The sequence below is a fragment of the Cheilinus undulatus genome, linkage group 16, assembly GCF_018320785.1.
Source record: "Cheilinus undulatus linkage group 16, ASM1832078v1, whole genome shotgun sequence".
NCBI classification, from domain to species: Eukaryota; Metazoa; Chordata; class Actinopteri; order Labriformes; family Labridae; genus Cheilinus; species Cheilinus undulatus.
In genome coordinates this window covers 2,544,764-2,561,730 of record NC_054880.1, presented here as the reverse complement: position 1 = coordinate 2,561,730, position 16,967 = coordinate 2,544,764, and the positions used below count along the sequence as shown (strand labels likewise).

General features: G+C 36.6%; 3 protein-coding genes and 1 gene segment (V, D, J or C); 3 read left to right on the top strand and 1 right to left on the bottom strand.

The window, feature by feature from the left end:
- Positions 1 to 16,967, bottom strand: part of LOC121523649 — an 820,099-nt gene that overhangs the window by 672,660 nt on the left and 130,472 nt on the right.
- Positions 1 to 16,967, top strand: part of LOC121523651 (immunoglobulin kappa light chain-like) — an 813,481-nt gene that overhangs the window by 667,798 nt on the left and 128,716 nt on the right. The window lies entirely within an intron of this gene.
- On the top strand, positions 287 to 5,283 carry LOC121523602 (zinc finger protein 501-like). Its single transcript, XM_041808538.1, has 2 exons — positions 287 to 401; positions 2,682 to 5,283. Exons 1-2 carry the CDS (start codon positions 377 to 379, stop codon positions 3,992 to 3,994), a joined length of 1,338 nt encoding a protein of 445 aa, XP_041664472.1. The 5' UTR covers positions 287 to 376; the 3' UTR covers positions 3,995 to 5,283.
- Positions 6,943 to 12,040, top strand: LOC121523618 (oocyte zinc finger protein XlCOF6.1-like). The gene is made up of 2 exons (XM_041808557.1): positions 6,943 to 7,053; positions 10,581 to 12,040. Exons 1-2 carry the CDS (start codon positions 7,029 to 7,031, stop codon positions 11,807 to 11,809), a joined length of 1,254 nt encoding a protein of 417 aa, XP_041664491.1. The 5' UTR covers positions 6,943 to 7,028; the 3' UTR covers positions 11,810 to 12,040.

The window sequence follows — 16,967 nt, the reverse complement described above, 5'->3', positions numbered from 1 at the left end:
GCCATTATTACTGATCTGACAGCAGTTTGAACGTTTAACCTTAGGGATTACATTTTGTTTAGTCACTTATCAACCAGCTCCCTGAGTCTGACCTGACTCTGTGTCACTGTCAAATTTCCTAAAAATCAAACAAATGTGATGTTAAAAGACTGAGTGGGTGGTTTAGATTAAAATGCAAACGTGCCGTCAGAGTGAAATACTTGAAATTCAGTTTTTATTCTGAAGGCCAAATGAGTGGACAGGAAGTGGTGTTTTTGTTTCCGGGTCTTAAAGGCGTTTTCCCTTTGATTATTTAGCATCCTCTCGAGCAGAGTAATCTTGCTGAAGTGTTCGGAGCTGGATTTCTTTTCCCTTCTCTGACTCCGGGTATTTTTAAATGTCCGGGTTTCAGGATCTTTCAGGTTTGTTTTCTTTCTTCTTCTCTAAACTTGTAAATGTTTCAGAGAGCAGATCCTTTAGCTAACCTTCACATCTACACAGCACAGAATTAGCCACAGCTAGCTCCTAGTGAGAAAATCACTTTGTTATGTGGAAATAAAGATATTTTGCTGATATTTGTGCGGTATTTACACTAGCCTCTAATGTATGGAAACTTGTGAAATACATTTATTTTAACAGAATGAGACGTGCTTGTATCATTGACGTAGCACACGTTAGCCGCTTATCTTGGTTTGTCTGTGAACCAGGTCCTTTTATTGTAGGAACTAAACAGGGTTTGTGATGTCGTGCAGCAGTCCTCTCTGAACCTCAGATGTGATTCAGTACAGTTTATGACAAATTGAGTGGGTGTGAAACATTTGATGATGTGAATTAATTCAACAATGCCCCATAACATGCTACTACTTTAGGCCCACCATTACAGCCCTAAACCAACCTATACTTCTACTATAACCCCAGCTTTTTATGAAACTGCATTTTACTCTGGTTGCAGCTTTGAGTTAGACTAAAATTTTGAGATCCAAACTGAAGAGAAAGTGTGATATTCCCTCTCTAACACCTGCAGTCATATTACATACATTTCACATATTACAATATAACCAGGAAGTACATGTTGTTTACATGTTACAATAGAATAAACAGAAATTTATTCACTCTGCCTTAGCTCAAAGTTACCCAGTGTTTCCTTTTCTTTTCTTGTTTTGATGTAATTATTTTAGTGTTCATGAGGCATATTTTACACAGGGAAATTTGTTTTTAAAACATGTGGACTATGAGCAGAATTCCTGCTGCTGCAGCTTCATAAAAATTAGCTCGTTTATGAATAATTTGTATGATTGTTACATTTGCTGTGTTTAAAGAGTTGTCTTGTAGTAATAACAAAATCAGCAATAATCTAAATAATCTTTGCAATCATCACTCATGATGACTTTTTTTATTATTTGAAACAAAAATAGTTAGACTATTAATTAGTGTATCAACAAAACTCTATCTGCAGAGTTGATGCAGGAAATATGTTGGTAAAATTCTCCATTATTCAGAATGGATTACAATAAAATAAAATATCCTGTGATATTGCACTACAATAATTGATGCACACATGTAGTCAGTACTTTATTGTTATAGCTGGTAAAAGCAAGTTAGCGATTATAAACTGCTAGGTAGCTGGTGGACTACCTGACACAGTCTTTAAAACCTGTGTAAATGAAATATTTATTTGTTTTTTAATTAAAATTAAATGGAGATTAAACTAGAAAGGTGCACTTTAACACAAAATAGAATATTTTTTAGACTGTGCCAGTGATGCCTGCAGGAGCATTCAGGAGGAAAGTTACCTGGTCAGATTTCCCAATAACAGAACTCTGCTCTCTTTCTTCCAAGGTCCAGACCATGGTGTCAGACAATGGAAGGACTTAACCAGTTGTTATTTCCTGGTTTAGAAATATCTGGGCATGAACATTGATGATAAACCTTAAAGGGACATGTTGTGCAAAAATCATTTTTTCAGGCTTTTCTAACGGCACTATGTGCCCCTGGCCTGTTCGCAATCCTCTCAAGTACCAGAGAAATTATTCCCTTCCCCCCTCTCTTTCTCCATCTTTCAGAAAATGTGTGAAACAAGCTGTTCTCAGATTTTACCCTGGTGACCTCACATGGGGAGTAAGCAACTGCCCCCAGGATTGGTTGAAAAATGTGCCTGGTGAACAAAAATAGATTTTTTTAAAAATAGAAAAGAGGAAAAAAGACTAAATTATGATTTAAAAGGTTGAAAATTCACAAAATTCACATTTTTGCTACATTTTCCAACTCTGAAAGTTGAAAAATGAATCTTATATCAATGCAGCAGAAGATGATTTAAAACACTTTGTTCCTTAATCATTTTTACTTCACTTTACTTCATGGTTGACCATACTTTCGGAGCTGGTACAGATGCTATTTTCTGCTCATCATTGACCTCTGTTTCATCAGCTTCTCTTCTTTCATCTCTGATAGTTAGAGTCATTTTGAGATTTGAACAGAAAGTTTAGAGCCTGACATCCACTTTCTTCTGCATTGCTCTATTACCAGTGAGCTTAAAGGAACTATTTAAGATTTGAAAGTTTAGAGTACAGTTTAGACCCGGCCTTCTTGTATTTTGTCCTGACATAGTTTTGTTCCCGTTTGGAAAACAACTGATGTCGTATATCACTATTCCAAGTTTTGTTTTTGTTTTGATCAGTTTCCCTATGTGGTTTATATTTTAGTTTTTCCCATGGAGGTCGTTTTATCAGATAAAGAAGAGGTTTCTTCCGAGCAGCAGGAGAGGAGCTCCAGTCTGAACCAGTTAACCGACCTTATACAGATAAAAGAGGAACCAGAGGAACTGTGGAGCAGTCAGGAGGGAGAGCAGTTTCAAGAGCCAGAGGAGGGTGATATCATCAAGTTCACTTTTTTCCCTGTCCCTGTGAAAGGTGAAGATGATGGGGAGATACCTCAGTCCTCACAGTTTCAACCTGAGCAGATGGAAACAAAAGTTGATCAAGAGGAGCATAATAAGCCAGAAACAGCCAGGTACTTTGATACAAATATCAATTTAGAAGCAGAGACTGAGTTCAAGATTGAAGACTACTCTGGAGCTGACACTGATGACAGCGCTGATTGGAGGGGGACAACAGAACAGCAGTCTGATTCAAGCTCAGTCAACGACATAAAAAATGAGAGAACAAAGAATGTAAATAATTCACATTGCTGCACTGAGTGTGGTAAAAGATTCAAGAAGAAATGTCATCTTACAGATCATGTGAGAATTCACACAAAAGAGAAACCCTTCAGCTGCTCACAATGTGGTAAATTATTTACCCAGCAAAGAAATATGACCAAACACATGAAAATCCACTTAGAGGAGAAACCCTTCACTTGCTCTGAGTGTGGTCAAAAATTTACTGAGAAATGTTACCTGACTTCACATATAAGAATCCACTCAGGAGAGAAACCCTTCATCTGCTCTTTCTGTGGTAAAAGATTTAGCCAAAAATATTGCTATACAGTTCATATGAGGATTCACACAGGAGAGAAACCATTTGGTTGCACTGTGTGTAGTCAAAAGTTTACTCGAAAATGTGATCTGACCCAACATTCAAGAATCCACTCGGGAGAGAAACCCTTTGGCTGCTCTGAGTGTGGTAAAAGATTCAACCAAAAATGTCATCTCACCGATCATATGAGAATTCACACTGGAGAGAAACCCTTTAGCTGCTCTGAGTGCGGCAAAAGTTTTACCCATAATGGCAGTTTAATCAATCATTTGTTTGTTCACACAGGAGAGAAACCATTCATCTGCTCCTTTTGTGGTAAAGGTTTTAACAATAATGGTAGTCTAACCAAGCATCTGTTAATTCACACAGGAGAGAAACCCTTTGGCTGCTCTGAGTGTGGTAAAAGATTTAACAAAAAATACAGCCTTACAGGTCATATGAGAGTTCACACAGGAGAGCAACCCTTCAGCTGTGCTCATTGTGGTAAAAGATTTGCCCATAAAGAAAATATGACCAAACACATGAAAATCCACTCAGGATAGAAATGTGTTGACTGTTATGGATGTGCAAAAAAAAATTAACAGCTTAGGAAGTATGACTAAGATCAAAACTCTACTTGGAGGAGAAGCCTTTAAGCTGTTCTGGGTGCAGTAAAGGATCTTTTTACAGATCTTAAGATGATTCACACAAGAGAAAAAAAATGATCTATAATGAAAATTTGCTAAAAGAAAAGATCATGTGACACTTCACATGATTATGACGCAATGTTTGTGATTGAGCTTGCCTTGGTCAGGTTGATTGAAATAAATGACCTGTTTTGGTGGGAAGGCTTTGGAAATGTGTTTCAAAGAGAGGACAAACTTTTATCTAAGTGAGGAGGCTGGGTTGACTCATTTGCTAGTACGTCACATGCTTGTGTAAGCTGTGATTAGTTGATCCAAGAAAAGAGAAAAATAAAAGCATTACTTAAAAAGTGAACAACCTATAAAGTGATTTAAAACACACACCCATGTGCAGAAGTCTCTTCACGAGCTGATAGTTCTATCATCATATGATGAGCCTTTAATCAGTAATCGGCTACATCAGTCTGACATGGACTGAAATGTCTGTATTGATAAAATATATCTGTTCTGCCAACTATAATTCAAAAAGAACATTCAGTCATGACTCTTTCTTTGTTCTTTGTGGGCGAGTCTTTCCTTGCTCTACCCCTAAATGTATTTGCTTTTGTTTATTTCCAAGCATTTCTTAATGTAAATTATCTTAAAATGGGGTACTGGTAGAGCTTTCTAAGAGCCTCATTTGATTTGCAAATAACGTTTGAACAAAAATCAAGTCTTATCTTTGAGGAGAGGAGACTCTGGACCCTAGTATTTACTTAGTTAACCTTTTAAACTGGAAAAGCCATGTTATTTGTGCTCTGGTTTACTGTAAATATTGTGTTTTTATCCTGACTCAGGGTTTTTGGTGTTGACCATTAAATTAAGTTTTAATCAGGTAGTTTTGGAGAGCATTATTAGTAACAAGATGTCACTGTAATGTGATAATCACTCCTTCCAACTGAAATCTAAGCTTGCTTGTGTAATGCATTATATCTGCTGTGTTCGATAGGTCAGATATGATTAATATAAGGTACAACTGTTTCCCAATTATGACTTGTTTTGACTTTGTTCTTTGATGTTATATTCTTGGTTTTGAGCTGTTTCAGAGTCTGCTTTTCTCCCACTGGACTGCACCTAAATGACAACAAACTTCAGGTTTAGTGGCCCTACCACTCCACCATACTGTAAGGAGGTTTGCAGCTGCATTTCAAACTTTTATGCTTTAAGCAGATCAGTGATGTGAGAATAGAATGAGTGATGAATCATGAGCTGTGAAGAGGAGAAAACGGCGTTTCCTCAGTCTGGGCTCATCTCCTACAGGTACAGTAAAGGGATTGGAAGATTCTTCATCATGTGGATGGGATAAAAGGATGCAGAAATATGCAGTAATGGCATGACATGAGCAGCCTTAGGATAGTTCTGTAGCTGCCATGCTTTACGTTCAGTTATTCAATGTTAAATGCGAAAATGATTGCATGAATAGAATTACATTGTTACTTATAAAAGGCAGCTAGAGGTCAGTTTTGACAGCAGGTTTATTATTGACATGTAACCATGCAAGAAATGAGGCCAGTTCATAAGAATAATTTCTTAAATATGAGCCTAAAATCACTTTCACATGATAAAATAAGTATGTGATTAAAAAGTAAGAACAGCAAGGTACAAAATTCATGTATGTGAGATTAAAATCATCATGTTTAAATAAGATAACTATTATGAGAGAAATAGTCTGTTTTTCTCATTATATTGAATTTTTCATTCCATAATTGTGATTAACAAACATAACTTGACTGCTGCTTTATGTATTAAGTTAAGTTTTTTTTTATTTCTTTTACTTTTGGCAAGTTATGCTACTTTATTTATGACAATCTGCCATTTACATTACTACCCGTGAGTAATATGTCGCAATGCAATATGTTTTAATAAATTGCACAAAATGAAGTTACTTACTACTTGAGTAGTCTTTTAACAAGGTACTTTTTACTCTTACTCAAGTACTTATTTTTATGAGTACTTTTACTTCTACTTGAGTAATTATTATTGTTAAGTAACAGTACTTTTATTTGAGTACTGTAGCTGTGTACTCTACCCACCACTGGACCCATTTAAGAATAACCCAATTATGTAGTGAGATTCTTACAGTAAGTATTATACATCAATACTGCTACATTAACATTAATTTAGGTGTCACCCATTTATGTTTTTATTTGGTTAAACCATAAAAGTCTTGGACCTGATATAAATGACTTGTGTCCATCTCTGACCAAAGGAGGGGTTTTCAGTCTTGTCTGCATACATTAATCAAATACTTTCTGTTTGTTGGTGGAGTTGTTGTTTTCTGTTTTCAATCCATAAGTTGGATTTTTTTGTAATGACTTTGTTGGTTTAATCAGGTTTAGTTTAGTCAGGGACAGACATTTGAAGCTGTACTTTTATTGTGAAGGCCAGATGAGTGTAGAGAAAATTATGTTTTTGTTTCCGGGTCTTAAGATTTTTTTCCCGTGATTGTACAATCAAACCTAAAACATAAGAGCAAATTAATCCTTCCAAAGTGTTCAGAGATGAAATATATCTTCCGTCTTTGATTCTTGGATGTTTGTAAAATGTCCGGGTTTCAGGTTGTTTCGTGTTTGTTTTCTTTCTTCCTCTCCAAACCTTTATACTGCAAATGTTTCAGAGAGCTAAGCATTTAGCTAACGTGTGTTAGCCAACGGCTCCATCATGATAACAAATGTGGTGTTAAAAGACTGAATGGGTGATTTAGATTAAAATGCAAACGTGCGTTCAGGGTGAAACACTTGTAATTCAGGTTTTATTCTGAAGGCCATATGAGTGGACAGGAAGTGGTGTTTTTGTTTCCGGGTTTTTAAGGCGTTTTCCCTTTGATGATTTAGCATCCTCTCGAGCAGAGTAATCTTGCTGAAGTGTTCGGAGCTGGATTTCTTTTCCCTTCTCTGACTCCGGGTATTTTTAAATGTCCGGGTTTCAGGATCTTTCAGGTTTGTTTTCTTTCTTCTTCTCTAAACTTGTAAATGTTTCAGAGAGCAGATCCTTTAGCTAACCTTCACGTCTATACAGCACAGAGTTAGCCGCAGCTAGCTCCTAGTGAGAAAATCACTTTGTTATGTGGAAATAAAGATATTTTGCTGATATTTGTGCGATATTTACACTAGCCTCTAATGTATGGAAACTTGTGAAATGCATTTATTTTATCAGAATGAGACGTGCTTGTATCATTCACGTAGCACACGTTAGCTTCTATATAACAGCTTCTACCCTTCTGGGAAGGCTTTCCACAAGGTTTAGGAGTGTGTTTATGGGAATTTTTTACTATTCTTCCAGAAGCACATTGGAATTGTCCAAAATCTCTTGGTATGCTGAAGCATTCAGAGTTCTTTTCACCAGAACTAAGGGCCCAAGCCCAGCTCCTGAAAAACAACCCCACACCATAATCCCCCCTCCACCAAACTTCACACTTGGCACAATGCAGTAAGAAAAGTACTGTTCTCCTGGTAACCGCCAAACCCAGACTCATCCATCAGATTGCCATATGGAGAAGCATGATTTGTCACTTCAGAGAACGCGTCTCCACTGCTCTAGAGTCCAGTGGCGGCGTGCTTTACACCACTGCATCTGACGATTTGCATTGCATTGGTGATGTATGGCTTGGATGCAGCTGCCTGACCATGGAAACGCATTCCATAAAGCTCTCTACACACTGTTCTTGAGCTAATCTGAAGGCCACATGAAGTTTGGAGGTCTGTAGTGATTGACTCTGCAGAAAGTTGGCGACCTCTGCGCACTATGTGCCTCAGCATCCGCTGACCCCCCTCTGTCATTTTACGTGGCCCACCACTTTGTGGCTGAGTTGCTGTTGTTCCTAATCGCTTCCACTTTGTTACAATATCACTGACAGTTGACTGGAATATTTAGGAGTGAGGAAATTTCACCACTGGACTTGTTGCACAGGTGGCATCCTGTCACAGTACCACGCTGGAATTCACTGAGCTCTTGAGAGCGAGCCATTCTTTCACAAATGTTTGTAGAAACAGTCTGCATGCCTAGGTGTTTGATTTTATACACCTGTGGCCATGGAAGCGAACACCTGATTAACATTATTTGGATGGGTGAGTGAATACTTTTGGCAATATAGTGTACTTTAGGCCCACCATTACAGCCCCAAACCAACCTATACATCTACTATAACCCCAACTTTTACGAAAAATGCATTTTACTCTGATTGCAGCTTTGTGTTAAACTAAATTTTTAAGATCTAGACTGAAGAAAAAGTGTGATATTCCCTCACTAACACCTGCAGTCATATTACATACATTTCATATATGACAATATAACCAGGAAAGTATAGAGAAGTACATGTTGTTTATAAGTTATAATAGAATAAACAGAAATTTATTCACTCTGCCTTAGTTCAAACTTACAGAGTGTTTCTTTTTCTTTTCTTCTTTTGATATAATTGTTTTAGTGTTCATCGGGCATATTTTACACAGGTTTTTTTTTTTAAACGTGGACTATGAGCAGAATTTCTGGTGCTGCAGCTTCATAAAAATTAGCTTGTTCATAAATAATTGTGCATGATTGTTACATTTGCTGTGTTTAAAGAGTTGTCTTGTAATAATAGCAAAATCAGCAAAAATCATAGTAATCTTTGCAACCATCACCCTCATGATGACTTTTCTTATTATTAGAAACAAGAATAATTATCAGACTATTAATTAGGCTATCAGTAAAACTCTATCTGCAGAGTTGATGCAGGGAATATGTGAGTACATTCTCCATTATTCAGAATGGATTACAATAAAATAAAATATCCTGTGATATTGCGCTGCAATAACTGATGCACATATGTAGTCAGTATTTTATTGTTATAGCTGGTAAAAGCAAGTAAGCGATTATAAACTGCTAGGTTGCTGGTGGATTACCTGACACAGTCTTTAAAAATCTGTCTAAATTAGGGGTGTCAAACTCAATCACAGAAGGGGCCGGATTCTGAACTAAGGTCTAACCGGAGGGCCTAACAGGATCCACATTAAAACAAACTGTCAACCTAATTTTCACCAGTAAAAATTGTGGGAAAAGAAACTAGCACTGGTGATAAATGATTTCAAGATTTAAAAAGTCAAAATAATTGCTTAAAAGGCTCAAAATCTAAGATAAAAGTCAAACCTATTAGTGCAAAAGGTCAAAACACAAAATTAGATGTAAGGATAATGCCTTTAAAAGGAAAATATATAACAGAAAGTTACAATCATAATTTTAAGGCCAAAAAAGGACTTGAAATTTAAAATTGTAAACCTAAAATGTCAAAAATGGGATAAAAAGTCAATAATAAATAGAAAAAGCCAAAATATTGGACAAAAGTCAAAATAAGTAATTGACAAAGTCAAAATATAAAATTAAAAAATTGAAATAGTAAACTGAAAAAGCCTAAATATTAGCTAAAAGTTCAAATAATTAATGTTAAAGGTCAGTATGTGGGATAAAAATTCAAAATAGTAAGTGTAAAAGGTCAGTATATAGGATAAAAAGTCCAAATAATAAATATAAATGGTCAAAATATGGAATAAAAAGGCAAAATAATAATATAAAAGGTCAAAATATGGGAGAAAAAGTCAAAATAATAAATGTAAAAGGTCAAAACTTAAGATAAAAGTCCAAATAATAGATATAAGTCATAATTGTGTTATGCAAAATTGAAAATATGAAATGAAAACAAATGAATTTACCACGTTTCTTTTTTTCTAGTTATTTTTATTCTTTTTTTTCCACATTTTTATGACGTACGAATATTTGATGTCTTGGCTAATTTTACATTTTTATACTGGAGGAAATCTGCAGACCTTGTATTTTAGGGCCAGTTATAATAAGAACAGGATATGATCATGCAGGCCAGGTGTAACTGTACCATGGGCCGGATTTAGGGTGAAATGAAAATGGAGATTAAACTAGGAAGGAGCACTTCAACACCAAAATAGAATATTTTTTTAGACTGTGCCAGTGATGCTTGCAGGAGCATTCAGGAGGAAAGTTACCTGGTCAGATTTCCCAATAACAGAACTCTGCCCTCTTTCCTTCAAGGTCCAGACCACAGTGTCAGACAATGGAAGGACTTAACCAGTTGTTATTTCCTGGTTTGATAATAGTTGTAACACAGACAGCCAATGAGTGCATCACACACCATGAAAATGATTAAATTGTCACTACATAGAAGTATTTGGGAATGTACGTTAATTTGCTGTGAACACCAAGGCTGTAGTCAAGAGAGGGCAACAGAGAATCTTTCTTTGATAGAAAACATCCACTTACTTCTGCATTGATCTATTACCAGTGAGCTTAAAGGAACTATGTAAGATTTGAAAGTTTAGAGTATAGTTTAGACCCGACCTTCTTGTACTTTGTCCTGACATGGTTTTGTTCCCATTTGGAAAACAGTTGATGTCGTGTATCACTATTCCAAGTTTTGTTTTTGTTTTGATCAGTTTCCCTTAATATGTGCTTTATATTTTAGTTTTTCCCATGGAGGTCGTTTTATCACGTAAAGAAGAGGTTTCCTCCAAGCAGCAGGAGAGGAGCTCCAGTCAGAACCAGTTTACCAACCTTATACAGATTAAAGAGGAACCAGAAGAAGTGTGGAGCAGTCAGGAGGGAGAGCAGCTTCAAGAGCCAGAGGAGGGTGATATCATTAAATTCACATTTTTCCCTGTCCCTGTGAAAGGTGAATATGATGGGGAGATACCTCAGTCCTCACAGTTTCAACCTGAGCAGACGGAAACAAGAGCTGATCAAGAGGAGCATAATAAGCCAGAAACAGCCAGGTACTTTGATATAGAGATAAATTTAGAACCAGAGACTGAGTTCAAGATTGAAGACTACTCTGGAGCTGACACTGATGACAGTGCTGATTGGAGGGGGACAACAGAACAGCAGTCTGATTCAAGCTCAGTCAACGACATAAAAAATGAGAGAACAAAGAATGTAAATAATTCACATTGCTGCACTGAGTGTGGTAAAAGATTCAAGAAGAAATGTCAACTTACAGATCATGTGAGAATTCACACAAAAGAGAAACCCTTCAGCTGCTCACAATGTGGTAAATTATTTACCCAGCAAAGAAATATGACCAAACACATGAAAATCCACTTAGAGGAGAAACCCTTCACTTGCTCTGAGTGTGGTCAAAAATTTACCGAGAAATGTTACCTGACTACACATGTAAGAATCCACTCAGGAGAGAAACCCTTTGTCTGCTCTTTCTGTGGTAAAAGATTTAGCCAAAAGTATCACTATACAGTTCATATGAGGATTCACACAGGAGAGAAACCATTCAGCTGCACTGTGTGTAGTCAAAATTTTTTTCGAAAATGTCATCTCACTGATCATATGAGAATTCACACTGGAGAGAAACCCTTTAGCTGCTCCAAGTGTGGCAAAAGTTTTACCCATAATGGAAGTTTAATCAATCATATGTTCATTCACACAGGAGAGAAACCATTCATCTGCTCCTTTTGTGGTAAAGGTTTTAACAATAATGGTAGTCTAACCAAGCATCTGTTAATTCACACAGAAGAGAAACCCTTTGGCTGCTCTGAGTGTGGTAAAAGATTTAACAGAAAATACAGCCTTACAGGTCACATGAGAATTCACACAGGAGAGCAACCCTTCAGCTGTGCTCATTGTGGTAAAAGATTTGCCCATAAAGAAAATATGACCAAACACATGAAAATCCACTCAGGATAGTAATGTGTTGACTGTTATTGATGTGGGAAAAAAATTAACAGCTTAGGAAGTATGACTAAAATCAAAACTCCACTTGGAGGAGAAGCCTTAGCTGTTCTGGGTGCAGTAAAGGATCTTTTTACAGATCTTAAGATGATTCACACAAGAGAAAAAAAAAGATCTGTAATGAAAATCTGACAAAAGAAAAGATCATGTGACACTTCACATGGTTACGATGTATGTTTGTGATTGAGCTTGCCTTGGCCAGGTTGATTGAAATAAATCACCTGTTTTGTGGTATGTCATGTGCTTGTGTAACCCTCAGGCATCACTTTAATTAACTACCCTTTAAAGCCATTAAGGAAAAAAATGTCCACTTCCAAACAACTGCTACAAAAACTTAACAGATTAATATTTTTTCTGCTTTTTTTTTTTTTTGCATAAATATCTTAAACAACTTTAGCTGTGCGCAAAACTACCAAACATTCAATCATTTTGAGGATTTTAACCCTTTAAATACCAGTTTAATTACTTAAAGTCAATGTTGTTTTCTATGAAAATTAAAGTGAAAAAAATGTGATATCTTCCTTAAACCAATTGTTGGATGGCTGGGGCATTATTTCTCAATCCAGTTTGGATATGTCAATGATTAGCCAAAATATTGACTTTGATGCTTTTTTATTTTTTGTCTAGCATCCAATTAAAAATTTTGACCCTTTCGAGTCACTTGACACCCTTAATGACTCGTAAGGGTCAAAATTTTTAATCGGATGCTACACAAAAACTAAAAATGCATCAAAGTCAATATTTTGGCTAGTGTTGGACACACCCCTGACTGATTTAAACAAAAACAACATTAGTTATCTGGAAAATAATTACTGTTTTGTGTGGGGTTTTTTTTTAGAAAAATATGACCATCCTGTAATCAAACTGGCATTTAGAGGGTTACAATCCTGAAAATTCTTCAATAGTTGGTGTTTTTTATTAGAACTGAAGTTGATCAAAAGATTTGACCAAAAGAAGCAGAAAAAAATATGAATGTATACTATTTTATTGCTGTTTTTGTAAGTGTACGTTTTTATCCTTAATGACTTAAAAGGGTAGTAAATTTTAAATCGGACGCTAGACAAAAACTAAAAAAGCATCAAAGTCAATATTTCGGCTAATCTTTGACATATCCAAGCTGGACTGAGAAATAATGCCCAAGCCATCCAACATTTGGTTTAAGAAAGATTTTTACATTTTTTTCAACATTGACTTAATTCAAACTGGCTTTTAGGGTTAAAATCCTGAAAAGGATTGAATGTTTGGTAGTTCTTAGCGCAGCTGAAGTTGTTTAAAAGATTTGTGCAAAGAAAAAAAAACAGAAAAAAATTAAAATCTCTTAAGTTTCTATAGCAGTCTTATGGAAGTGGACATTTTTGTCCTTAATGGCTTTAAAGGGTTGTAAATTTGTTTCAGTGTTCCCCTGACCTATTAGAGCAACTGAAATTTGAATTAAAAAATGCAGAGAAAGAGGAAAAATTTGTCCAAATGGACAAAAGCCATACTTTATTTGATTTGCAAATAACGTTTGTCTCAACAAAAATCAAGTCTTATCTTTGAGGAGAAATTCAAAGGAAATGTCTTGAGTCTAAGAATTTTTTAACAGTTTCTTTACAAGGAGCAATTCCACAGTCTTCAGGAACTTGATGACTCTGAACCCTAGTATTTACTTAGTTAACTTTTTAAGCTGGAAAAGCCATGTTATTTGTGATCTGGTATAATGTAAATATTGTGTTTTTTATGCTGACTCAGGGTTTTTGGTGTTGGCCATTAAATTAAGTTTTAATCAGGTAATTTTGAAGAGCATTATTAGGACCAAGATGTCAGTGTAGTGCGATGATGTCTCCTTCCAAATGAAATCTAAGCTTGCTTGTGTAATACTCTCTATACACGACTGCACCCTAGCTCACCCAGGCAACTCCATCGTGAAGTACGCAGACGACACGACAGTGGTCGGGCTCATCTCAGGGGGAGATGAATCTGCGTACAGGGATGAGGTCAAAAAACTGTCATCATGGTGCAGCATCAACAACCAGGTCCTCAACACTACTAAGACTAAAGAAATAATAGTGGACTTCAGGAGGAACAGATCTGACCCTCAGCCCATACACATTAACGGGGACTGTGTGGAGAGGGTCTCAGACTTCAAGTTCCTGGACCTGCACCTGAATGATGACCTAACCTGGAGAACCAACACCACAGCACTGATCAAAAAGGCACATTAGCAATGTGCAAGGGTCCTGAAGAGCAACGCCCTGGCCAAGGAGCTGCAGATGCTCCATTGAAAGTATACTGGCATACTGCATCCCACTGTGGTTCTCCAGCTGCACTGCTCAAGAGAAGACAGCTCTCCAGAGGGTCATCAACACAGCAAAGAAAATCACTGGCTGTGCTATCCTCTCCTTAGAGGAGCTGTTCAGGTCCCGCTCCCACAGGAAGGTCCTGGGCATCCTGAAGGACTCATCTCACCCAGCACGTCACCTGTTCCAACTACTACCCTCAGGAAGATGGCTCAGGACAATAAGAACCAAAGCTAACAGACTGAAACACAGCACCTATCCCAGAGCAGTTTCAATATTAAATGAGAAACTGCCTGAGCACTGAATGAAACTGCAAACAACAACAAAAAAAAAAAGTTGTACAATGACAATTAAAAAAATGATTCTGATTCTGATTCTAATGCATTATATCTGCTGTGTTCGATATGTCAAATATGATTAATGTAAGGTACAACTGTTAGCCAATTATGACTTTGTTCTTGATGTTATATTCTTGGTTTTGAGCTGTTTTAGAGTCTGCTTTTCTCCCACTGGACTGCACCTAAATGACAATAAATTTCAGGTTTAGTGGCCCTACCACTCCACCATACTGTAAGGAGGTTTGCAGCTGCATTTCAAACCTTTACACTTAAGCAGATTAGTGATGTGAGAAAAAAATGAGTGATGAGTCATTAGCTGTGAAGAGAAAATGGCATTTCCTCAGTCTGGGCTCATCTCCTACAGGAACGGTAAAGGGATTGGAAGATTCTTCATCATGTGGATGGGATAAAAGGATGCAGAAATGTGCAGTAATGGCATGACATGAGCAGCCTTAGGATAGTTCTGTAGCTGCCATGCTTTACGTTCAGTTATTCAATGTTTAATGCTAAGATCATTGTATGAATAGAATTTCATTGTTACTTGTAAAAGGCAGCTAGAGGTCAGTTTTGACATCAGGTTTATTATTGAGCATGTAACTTTGATGTTGCCCCCTCATTAGGTTACCGTTACTCCAGATTACTCAGGATTTGTTTATTTACAGTACATTGTAAAAAATAGTGAGGACCCATGTAGATATACACGAATGATGTACTCAGATTCTTACAGTAAGTATTATACATCAATACTGCTACATTAACATTAATTTGTGTCTCACCTATTTATATTATTTGATAAAACTATAAAAGTCTTGGACGTGACATAAATGACTTGTGTCCATCTCTGGCCAAAGGAGGTGTTTTCAGTCTTGTCTGCATACATTAATCAAATACTTTCTGTTTGCTGATGGAGTTGTTGTTTTCTGGTTTTAATTATAAAGTTGATTTTTTTTATTTCGTAATGACTTTGTTGGTTTAATGAGCTTTAGTTTTGTCAGGGACAGACATTTGAAGCTGTACTTTTATTGTGAAGGCCAGATGAGTGTAGAGGAAAGGATGTTTTTGTTTCCGGATCTTAAGATTTTTTTCCCCCCCGTCGAGCGTGTTAGGATGATCAAACGTTAAACGTTGGAGCAAATTAATCCTTCAAAAGTGTTCAGAGATGAAATTTCTCTTCCTTCTTTGATTCTTGGATGTTTGTAAAATGTCCGGGTTTCAGGATGTTTCAGGTTTGTTTTCTTTCTTCCTATCTAAACCTTTATACTGCAAATGTGTCAGAGAGCTGAGCCTTTAGCTAACGTGTGTTAGCCAACGGCTCCATCATGATAACAGTAGTTTGTTTTCTGGTCGCTATCGTCCAGTCGTGCCTTTTCACTTTTGCAGAAATAGAAACAAAACTCATTCAGTCAGAGCTGCAAAAAGTAATCAGTGCCCTTACCTGATCGAGACCCAGTTACTCTGACACACACCCCTCTTTCGTTTATCAAAAATCACTTTCTCCTCTCCGGCCAGGTCAGAACTCAGCAACTGGTTTTCTTACTAGTTTAACATCACAACACCCCAGCTCCAGCTTCCCTTCATTTGCTCCCTGTGAGTCTGAGAATTTATTTCATGATTCATTCATCACTGAGTCTGGCTACTGACCCCCCTAAGCCAGTCCGCAGCCTTAGGTCCTCAGGTGGGGGGGCTCCTTAGCGTTCTAGAGTCAAGGATTAACCCAGTGTCGATCAACCCTGCTCAACAAAAGAGCCAAATTGTTAAAACATACCTTTGCTAGAGCCACAATCTAAGTTGTCAAAAGTGACAACAAAAACAAGTTACAAGTAGCAAAAATGGTCAAAAGTAGCAAAAAAAAAAAAAAAAAAAAAAATGGGTGAGAAGGGACAAAGGCATAAGATGGCAAAAGATAAACTTTGTCGAAAAGTGGCAAAAACAGGTAAGAAGTGACAAAAAATAAAGTGTGACAATTAAATCTGACAATTAAAGCCTACTGTATAAATGTAGGAAATAAACTGTTTAATGAGAGAATAATAATTCAAATTAAGACATAAAAGAGCTACACATTGAGTATCACTGGATTAACCACTTAGATAATGGGGAATTTTCCATGAGAGTCCCTCGATTTAGGAACAACCTGCCTGAGGAGATAAGTAATAAGCAGAATGAAAGAATGGCTTTTAGGGCTCAAGCCCTGAATGCTTAACTGAATCTTTCAAGTTGGTTCAAAGAATGTTGTTTATGAGTTTTATGATGGATAAATGCAAAGAATAAATATAATAAACAACTGGGCCTTGCTGATCACAGTATGGACATGTGATACTTAAAGCCAAGCTTAATTTAAAAACAACATATTTTTTCTGTAAGAATTTGTGCTCTCACTGCCATTTTAAAAAGAACCTTTAAAATTGTTCTGAAAATACAATTTTCAGCATTTTCGCAAATAATTCAATATCTATGTCCCTAAATGCTGTTATTTATCCTTTATTCGAAAATGTGTAG